Source organism: Homarus americanus, unplaced genomic scaffold (assembly GCF_018991925.1).
Source record: "Homarus americanus isolate GMGI-L3 unplaced genomic scaffold, GMGI_Hamer_2.0 scaffold16007, whole genome shotgun sequence".
Lineage (NCBI taxonomy): Eukaryota > Metazoa > Arthropoda > Malacostraca > Decapoda > Nephropidae > Homarus > Homarus americanus.
Genome location: NW_024751249.1, coordinates 40978 through 51285, shown reverse-complemented (window position 1 = coordinate 51285; position 10308 = coordinate 40978). Strand labels below are relative to the sequence as shown.

Below are 10308 nucleotides of genomic sequence, written 5' to 3'. Positions count from 1 at the left end.
CCCCAGTTCCAATAGGCCCGTCCTAATAGGCCCCAGTCTTAATAGGTCCCATTCCAAGCAGCACCTAACTTAACCTAACTTACGACTGACCCAAAAACCTAATGATGTTGTTGGATAAGGTTAGGTTAGGTTAGGTTAGGTTAGGTTAGGTTAGGTAAGGTGGTAAATCTTCAGGCGATCATTCCACTGTTTATACGAGCAAAGTGAGTCAATTTACATGTGAATGACGTCACGTATGAGTTTACGTCATACAGTGTGTAACGTGACGCATCAGAGGTGTGGAGGTGTGGAGGTGTGGAGGTGTAGCGTGATGATGGTGATAAGAAAATGATATGATGATGATGACGTTGGCGATACGGATAATAATGACTGATGATGACAATGATAATAACAAGAATGATGGTAATGACGATAACAACGACACACACACACACACACACACACACACACACACGTCGGCTACAGTGAGTGAGTCTCCCCAGTCAGTATCAGTGATAAGCGATAACGCCCCACCTGATAACAACAACCCGGGTTTAACCAGGGATTAGTCATCATAAGCCGGAGATAAGGTAGTGTAGTAGACGATGACTAACGCTGAGTAACTTGTAGCTTGGGGTGGGGGCTGTGGTGGGGAGGCTGTGCTGGGGGGCTGTGGTGGGGGGCTGTAGTGGGGGCTGTGGGGGGCACTGTGGTGGGGAGCTGTGGTGAGGGCTGTGGTGGGGGCTGTGCTGGGGGGGCTGATATGCTGAGCCTTGTGAGACTGTTTCTTGATCAAGTGATGATTAGCCCCCTCCTAACCTCAGCTTATTTCACCTGATGATTAAAGTTCCTAACCTAACCTAACCTAACCTAACGTGGGTGTCCTGACTCAGCGTTGATGTGTGAGTCCAGGTTCTGATAGTCACGTACTGGTGGCGTTACGTGGGCGCACACACACACACACACACACACACTATGGTAAAACATAACCACTGATAAGGCTATAATATAAGGTTGTGAGGTACCGATAAATAAGACATTGTGTGGCCAGAATATGTCCACAGTGTGTGGTGGAGGACACCTATCACAGAGAGGAACAGCCGATATGACCCCTACATGACACTGACCTCTGACCTTGACTCTTGGGAAAAAATATCACCTGGGCATCTTTGAGTGGTAATGGTGTTGCCTGCCACGTTTCAAGTCAATCCACACACACACATACGCACGCCCTAGCGCGCACGCACACACATACAGCGCATCAATCACCCAATTCCTGACCTAATCATCCAAGTGTATCATACATTCATCCATCTCTTCACCCATCAAGTTAATTGATTACTCAGCCGATGGTCATTCCACTGGTGTCATCCTAAAACGCCGCCATCAAAAGCCGACGCCATCATAAATCGACGCCATCATAAGCCGACGCCATCATCAGCTGAGGGCATCTTGTTAACAGCCGCCAGGTTTACCGAGAGACCTAACAACCACACACTTTCTCCCGTCAGCTGACCCAAGAATCTAATTGGTCAATCCAACATTTTAAGAGTCTCTGGCCTATCCTGATTGGTCACCGGGGATTTCCAAAATCTCGGCTTGTCACTGGGTCGTCTGAGGTTTAAGGCGAGATCTCATTGGACAATCGGGAGGATTTACTGGAATCTCATTGGCTTTTGGAAGTCTCCCCATTTTTCGAGGCGGACTTTAATTGGTCAAATGGTATTGGGGTAATTTATACCGTTTAGTGCTGGTAAATTAACTAAAGCGGATAACTGAAACACCATCCATAGTGTGTGTGTGTGTGTGTGTGTGTGTACAGAAGACCATAACACCGTATCCTTGTGTAGATCTATCTTTCTATAGCTGTTTCTATATTTTTTTCGATTAATTTAAAGGTCACCGAAACCCGCTGATATAAAACACAAAACAAACAATAAACAAACACAAACAATAAACAAACACAAACAATAAACAAACCAAACAACATCCCATATTCGTCCCCTAAATCAAGTTGTCTACTAAATTCCTGAATAAATTTTGACGAATATCAATTTAAACAGAATAAATAAGTGACTAGACAAATACAATCAAGTACAAATGAAATAATATATAATTTTTTTTTTCCCGCGCTTTCATAATTGCAAAAATAAATACCAGACAAACATAGGTTATGACTGTGCGGTGGTGCCAGTTGTGTAGGGAGGGTGGAGCAGGGTACATGTGGCACCACCGCCTGCTGCGTTTCATACAGCTCGGGGAAAATGTGACGATTATGGAAATCTAATCTAAAAAAATGCACCATCCACATTTATCCATTTTCGTGGCTCTGGTAATGTTGGGCCAAAAAAAATGGGAGTTTAAAATGCCATTTGTTTTGACCAGAGGCTCGGTATATTAACGTAGAGCCGAGTGGTAGAGCGAGCGGGGGAATATTATTTACGTTGTGTCTTTGTCAACAATGGGAGTAGCGAGCCCAAATGTTTGTAAACAGTGGATCAGATCATTGTGAACTCGCTGTCATAGGTGAGGGGGAAAATACGCCCCTCCCTCATATGTGTTTTGGAAAATGTGTGTAAATTTATCGCAGCTTTTTTGCATAGAACTGTATAAATGGTTCATAATTTGACGTATATAGACTGTGACGTGTTTGTTTTAAACTGTTTCAGTCTGCTCTAAGGGTACCAATCTAGGGGGAATAACTGACTAACTGGGAGTACTTTCTGACTGGTCCACACACATCGCCCCCGCACTAACACAGCTTAAGATTGTGATCGCCTGAAGATTAGTTCTCCCACCTTATTTCACTTTATGGTTAGATTAGGTTAGGGTGGTTAATCTTCAGGTGACCCAAGATAAGTAATTTAATCAATATATTCCAAGATTTTCTTCCCTAAATCTTAATGACATATCAAGACGACTTCATTACCTATTCACGATACACCTGAGATTATTAAAGCTATTAATTATATCACAGGTACAGTCAATAATCACCTATAACCCTTAACACCTACTAGGAGCACCAGGAACACTAGGTAACACCTACCAGTAACACTCAGGAACACCTACCAGTAACACTCAGGAACATCTACCAGTAACACCTACCAGTAACACTCAGGAACATCTACCAGTAACACTCAGGAACACCTATCAGTAACACTCAGGAACACCTACCAGTAACACTCAGGAACATCTACCAGTAACACCTACCAGTAACACTCAGGAACATCTACCAGTAACACTCAGGAACACCTATCAGTAACACTCAGTAACACCTACCAGGAACACTATCAGCAACACCTGTCCACATTCACATAATCAACCAAGGTGTGACTCTCCCATGACGCAGCAGATCAGCCGCACCTCCGCCCACCTCCCACAACAACAACACAAATATATCTTAATTTTAGGTCCAGGGTCAAGGGCCTGGTCCACCTCCCACACAGGTAAGGTGGAGTGAGGGAGGGCCGTGCCTACACCTCCCACACAGGTAAGGTAGAGTGAGGGAGGGCCGCACCTACACCTCCCACACAGGTAAGGTGGAGTGAGGGAGGGCCGCACCTACACCTCCCACACAGGTAAGGTGGAGTGAGGGAGGGCCGCACCTACACCTCCCACACAGGTAAGGTGGAGTGAGGGAGGGCCGTGCCTACACCTCCCACACAGGTAAGGTGGAGTGAGGGAGGGCCGCACCTACACCTCCCACACAGGTAAGGTAGTGACAACACACACCTGTCCACCTGCCACACCTAGACCAGCAGGAGCCCCACGTCAGCCTGCAGGAGTACTCACCGTTTGTGTCGCGTCGTGCCACTAGGGAGGCAGGGAACACCCCAGTGCGGGCGCTGGTGCTCCCGTCGAAGATCAAGCCCCTGCACAGTCCAGAGTCGTCCTCGTTTACCACCTGAAGGAGACGCAGAAGAGGAGAGTATTAGCATAGTAAGGTGGCGTTAGGTGAAACGATTGTAAGATGGTTGGCGTTAAGGTGAAGTAGCAGGAGGTGAGGGGCGGTAGTAGGTGAGGGGCGGTAGGTGAGGGGCGGTAGGAGGTGAGGGGCGGTAGGTGAGGGGCGGTAGGTGAGGAGCGGTAGTAGGTGAGGGGCGGTAGGTGAGGGTGGTGTAGGTGAGGAGCAGTAGTAGGTGAGGGGCAGGTGAGGGCGGTAGGTGAGGGGCGGTAGGTGAGGGGCGGTAGGGTGAGGAGTGGTAGGTAAGGAGCGGTAGTAGGTGAGGGGTGGTAGGGAGGGGAGGGGCGGTAGGTGAGGAGTGGTAGGTGAGGGGCGGGTAGGTGAGGAGCGGTAGGTGGAGGGGCGGTAGGTGAGGAGTGGTAGTAGGTGTGAGGGGCGGTAGGTGAGGGGCGGTAGGTGAAGGGCGGTAGGTGAGGGCGGTAGGTGAGGAGCGGTAGGGAGGTGAGGGCGGTAGGTGAGGGGCTGGAAGAAAGGAGTAAATAAGCAGGAGAGAGAGATAAATGAAAAACAACACACACACATTACTAATAATAATAATAAGGAGGTGATACTCAGGTGCAATATCAACTCACCTGATTGATACACTACCTAAAATAACCTGATAAAAAATATCACTTGTATCATATCTGTCACAGTTCCCGCTCAGTTTCAGTCATAACATCTGGCTAACGCTAGAGGTGCTGATGGCAGGTGCATGTAGTGAGGATATTGAATAATGTTTACTCTGGATTATCTGATGATGGTTTGACACCCTAACCTAACCTAACTATAACCCAAGTCTAACCTATTGCTAACCTAACCTAACCAAACTATAACCCAGTCTAACCTATATTGCTAACCTAACCTAACCAAACTATAACCTAGTCTAACCTATTGCTAACCTAACCTAACCAAACTATAACCTAGTCTAACCTATTGCTAACCTAACCTAACCTAACTATAACCTAAGTCTAACCTATTACTAACCTAACCTAACCAAACTATAACCTAGTCTAACCTATTGCTAACCTAACCTAACCAAACTATAACCTAGTCTAACCTATTGCTAACCTAACCTAACCTAACTATAACCTAAGTCTAACCTATTGCTAACCTAACCAATATCTCTATAAAAATCCTATCAATATATCTCCAGTAAGATAGTCACCAAGACAAAAAAATACAGAAAGGGACAAACAAAAATATGACCTTTAGTACAAGAGGTCAAAGGTCACCATTAAGTTAGAAAAAAATAGTGAAAGATAAATTATTGGGATGTAAGTAGTGTTAAAGCTTTTAGTACTACAAGGGTCTATGTGACAAGCTTGGATCATCAATGAGCTTAGTAAAAAAAATGTATAATGTTCTTGTAAATCGTGGTGTAAATCGTGGTGTAAATCGTATATATAAGTAGCAATGTCTTTGTAAATAATGGTGTAAATTATTATAGAAGTACCAATGAATTTGTTACCTACTGTATAATTATCAATGAGTTTGTAATGAAAAAAAATAATTTTATAATCTGATACAGTACTAACACTTGATACCTGATACTAACACCTGATACTAACACTTGATATTGGATAACACCTGATACCTGATACTAACACTTGATACCCGATACTAATACTTGACACTAACACTTGATCCCCTAACACTTGACTTAACACTTGACGCAGGGTTTCACTAGAAGCTCACCGTGGAGGCTAGTTGCTTGAGGACAACCTTGTCAGACAGGCTTCCGCGGGTGAGACGTTTGTGTGCCAGAAGAGAGAGGAAGGGTGAGGTCGACAGGGGGTCCTCAGTGCCCGGCCTGACGCTGGAGGAACGGAACAAACTCCTTTTAGCACTCCAGGTCTTACTGTTTGTATCGAGGATGTGTCGGGGGGTCTTAGGAGTCTGGAGGGTGGTGTATGTGTCTCTGTCGGTGGTTACTCGTCCTTCAGGTGAGTACGACATATTCTGAGGATAAGTTTGCTCCTCGAGGTATCCCAAAGGCTGGTGGTTGAATATGGATAAGGCTTTCAGTCGATCGGCCCTTGATGATCGACGTTCTGAATTATATCTAAAAAGTTTCAGCTCAGGGACTTGAGGAATAGGTTCAAATACAAGGTCCTCCTCGTCTGTCTCTGGGGTTTTAGTGGGTTGTGGTCTCTGAGATGACCTTGATCTACGGAGCCTGAGATCTCCTTCACTGATGGCGTGTTTCTTTTGTGCATCATCTAAGGTGGAGGAGGCGGTGGATCTCATGTTGAGGGTGGGAGAGTTATAGTCAGGCTCGCTGTACGTCGACAGCGCTCGTCTACTGGGCCTGGTGCAGCTACGAGACCTGGTGAGACTAACTCCTGGTCGAACAGTTAGTGGAGGCTGGTCGTCCACTGTGAAAATTACTGCGGCGTCTTTACCGTCGTTGGCATTCCTGGGAGACCGTGTGCGTCCTCGGGCTCTGGTGTCTAATTGTTCCCTGGCGTCCTCACACCGCCGGCCACTCTTCTGATCCTCACTCATTGGTCCCTTGTGTCTCTGGGAATGTGTGTCAGTGGTCTGGTCATTCTTCCTCTTGGGGCTTGGTGATGGCGTCTGGAGGACTTTCTTCTTTATTTTATTAAGACTTAAAGAGTTACTCTGCTGACCGTTAACAACAGCGATGTGACTCAAGTCTGGAGTTGTATCATCCATGTCTCTGTCAGGTCTTATGTTAAAAGACTCATCAGACTTACAGGGACCAAATTGAACTCTACACTGATCAAGCTTCTGCATCCACCGGATTTTAATTTTCTGTAATTCATCCGTTGATTTACTCATCTCTGAATTCCTTCTCTTAGGCCCCCAGCAGCCGGGGTCATCAGCGGTGGTGAGGTCATCCAGGACCTCAGCTGACCGCGACAACCTCAGCTTTGCTCTCCTTACACGCTCCTGAATCGTATTCTTCTGCGAGTTACCAAAGAATCTTCGCAGGATTACAGGAAGTGAGGGAGGAGTGTCGTTTTCCTTCTCACCTGCAGTTAACGCTGAAGGGTGAGTGTGACAGTCTGGATGCGATTTCTTACCCGACGAAGAGGAAGGTGAGCGCCAAAACCCACCATTGGGTGTTCGTGGTCGAGGTGACACAGGAGGTAAGGACTGTAACACTCTCAGATGGCGACTTGAGGCTACCGGAGAGGAAGCGGGGGAGAACTCACAGTGGTCAGAGCCGACGGGTGTTGGGGGGTCATAAGGTGAGTGAAATCTACTCCACATTGACTCGTTGTGGGAGTTTTTCCTCTTGTTGGTGAAGTTAAGCCAGAATGTGGAGATGGATGACGGTGAACCCATCTCGGAAGACGGAGTAGTTCATACAGTCAGGAACTTTGCCGTCGTGTACATGAAGTCTCAGTAACGTCACATCTGATTCACTTGTTTTTCCTAGACGTCTTGTTGTATCGGCTGATTAATTACATTTTTATCAATATAACTTAGACCTTTCTCGATGCCACACAATTAACGTATCTAAGGCATCACAACTATTGAAGTCACATTTTTCTATATTAACAGGTAAATTACATCATTTGCTGCACCGAAATCAATGTTTTTATGATATTTTCCAATTTCAGTTTAGTATTCAGTAATTCTTTTCATAAGTCATTAAATCCAATATAAAACTGGACATAAAAATCAGGAGATCCTTTTCAATTTGTACTTTTTTAATATTTTCAATACAAACACTTTAAAACCAATGGCTCAATATCCTTGTAACTCTAGTTTTATTTTCTTCTTCTGATCACCAGTTGTCATGTCACCATCCAATACTGTATCACAACACTCAACTCCTGGTGGGCGTCAGTATAAATATTGCATCCACTATTAAATTACTCACCATATAACTCTTTACGTAATTATATAAATCGATATTATTTCAATAATAAACTAAATATATGAAGAATTTATCTACACTCACAAATTTCAGTTCAGAAAAGTTCATCTGATATGTCAAATGCATTTTCCACATCTGTGTTCAATATCAGGTAAGATCATTTCAATTAGCCACTGCACGTTCACCTGAGCACGTACGCATTAGCTTTCAGAACCACCTCAGAAGATAAAGTTCTCAGGTGAACATCATGGAGAACATTTATAACACTCTACATAACACTGTGTAGATCTGTGTACCTTGAGTGAGACACAGAATCAAGACTTAGTTCATTTTGCATTAGACTATATCCAAAAAAATTCAGTCGATATAACACTTTTCCTGCACACTGGCGCTCTGAGACGGACCAAGGGCCGCGAGGTGGCACTCTGGGAGGAACAAAAGATTGGCACTGGGAGAAGTCTTCAAACCGACCACACAACCCATTGAGTTCTTATCTTATCTCTCTACAACACGATCCTTATCTAAGCGTCTCTCACTCACACCACCCCAACCAAGTTTAAAAAAGTTAGTTTATACACTTATTTTAGTATTTCCGTGTTGCAAAACCAAGAAAATATATTGATTGGTGATTCGTTTTAGGGTGAATAGCGTAAAGGATTAGGGAGTTGTGGAGGGATGTGAGGGGGATTAGTTTATTACAGATTACGCGGGAGAAAAAAAAATAGTGTTGTTTACAAAGTTTAGTTAAGGAATGTCCCGCTAGGTGGCCACATGGCGCCAACTTAACCTCTCTCTCTCTCTCTCTCTCTCTCTCTCTCTCTCTCTCTCTCTCTCTCTCTCTCTCTCTCACCATCAGAACTATAGAACTGCAGCTCAACAAGGACTACTAGAACCTCTCAGAACGGATCAATTAGAACTGAACCCCATTAAGAATAAAACCCAACACCAACAGCACCCATCAGATCAAACCAATTATGACTAGACCCCAATCTGAATAGTCAAGGTAGTTTAAGAACCAATCAGAAGTGGAAACAACTCACCTGATCACCATTAGGAAGCAAAGGTATATCAAAGTATAGCAATATTTTCCCACCTTTGAGTTACCTTACATTACCTGGTTATGGTAAGTGATTCGATAAAGATACCTTACTAATTACCTGACTAATTATGCCCTGAGTTAATGATGTCATAATTAGATATACGTAAAGATGTTATTATTGAAGTATTGATGGGAATTTATTAGTCTATTATTATCGGTATTAAACATAGATAATTGTTTTACTTTTTAATTTTTCATCATCACCATTATTATTATTATTATTATTATTATTATTATTATTATTATTATTACTATTACCACTACTATTACCATTACTATTACTACTATTACCATTACTATTACTACTATCATCTCTTCTACGAATACTCAATCAAGGGGCAGGTGAGAACACAGCCTCCTTGTCCATTAAAATCACATACATATTTGCAACACTGTGTTAAATTTTTTACCTCTTAACCCACCTGGAGTACAAGAGATGCACTGTTACCACATAATACCCTCACTGTATACCATAAACTCCTCTACACAGAACAGAGATAGTGTGGGGTTTTTTTTTGTAAGTGAAGTGTGGCAATAATGGAAGTGGTATCTTATCTATGCAAAGAATATGTGTTTTTTTTTTCTCTTGTCAAGGTTTTGGAGTGTTGAGTGTATATAGTAGTCTGTTGTCTCTCTCAAGTCCCTCAAGATCGACCTTCAACTTTAAGCTCCTCCTTCAACCTCAACCTCAACCTTTAACCTTGACCTTCAACCTCGACCTTCATCCTCAAGATCGACCTTCAACTTTAAGCTCCTCCTTCAACCTCAACCTCAACCTTCAACCTCAACCTTTAACCTCGATCTTCAACCTCAAGATCGACCTCCAACCTCAAGATCGACCTTCAACCTCAAGTTCCTCCTTCAACCTCAGCTTTCAACCTCAAGCTATTCTTTCAACCTCAACCTCCTCCTTCAACTTCAACCTTATGTTTCTCTTTCAACCTCAACCTCCTCCTTCAACCTCAAGCTCCTCCTTCAACCTCAACCTTCATCCCCTTCTTAAAAAATAGGAGAAGAACCTATTAGACTTGTGGCCCATTAGTACTAGGGCCACCTGACCTGACCTGACCTGACCTGACCTGACCTGACCTAACCTAACCCCACAAGTAGCGTTAGGTAGTTTAATCAAGTCGCCGAGTGGATACAACTCTCACCTACTGTACCTAGGAGTCAATGGTTCGCACTAAGGGGCACTCCACGTCTACCCAGCTGTGAATAGGTACCTGACTTTACAGTTGGGGAAATTAAAGGCAGTCGAGTGCAGTGCCGGTCATATTACCTCCCTGTGTGTTGATAAAGTCTACAGAATGTTGTATCTGCACTGATAACTACTTGTCAATAAGATCAATCTACTGTGAAAAGTCCGTAAAGTTTCGTTCATAACTCAGGACGCTATAGTACTAACAAACAAACAAACAAAAAAACAAACACAAA

General features: G+C 43.8%; 1 protein-coding gene across 1 annotated transcript; it reads right to left on the bottom strand.

The window, feature by feature from the left end:
• Positions 1-1511: 1511 nt before the first annotated feature.
• Positions 1512-8234, bottom strand: LOC121854561. The gene is made up of 3 exons (XM_042349237.1): positions 5621-8234; positions 3772-3883; positions 1512-1612 (listed from the first exon to the last, which is right to left on the bottom strand). The coding sequence occupies exons 1-3, from the start codon at positions 7235-7237 to the stop codon at positions 1512-1514; spliced, it is 1830 nt and encodes a 609-aa protein (XP_042205171.1). The 5' UTR covers positions 7238-8234.
• Positions 8235-10308: the final 2074 nt, after the last annotated feature.

Coding starts and splice junctions, on each gene's coding strand:
- LOC121854561 (XM_042349237.1), bottom strand. CDS start 7,237: ATGGGTTCACCGTCATCCATCTCCACATTCTGGCTTAACTTCACCAAC. Junction 3,884..5,620: donor TCAAGCAACTAGCCTCCACG/GTGAGCTTCTAG, acceptor CGTCTCCTTCAG/GTGGTAAACGAGGACGACTC. Junction 1,613..3,771: donor GGCACGACGCGACACAAACG/GTGAGTACTCCT, acceptor TTGTCCAATGAG/ATCTCGCCTTAAACCTCAGA.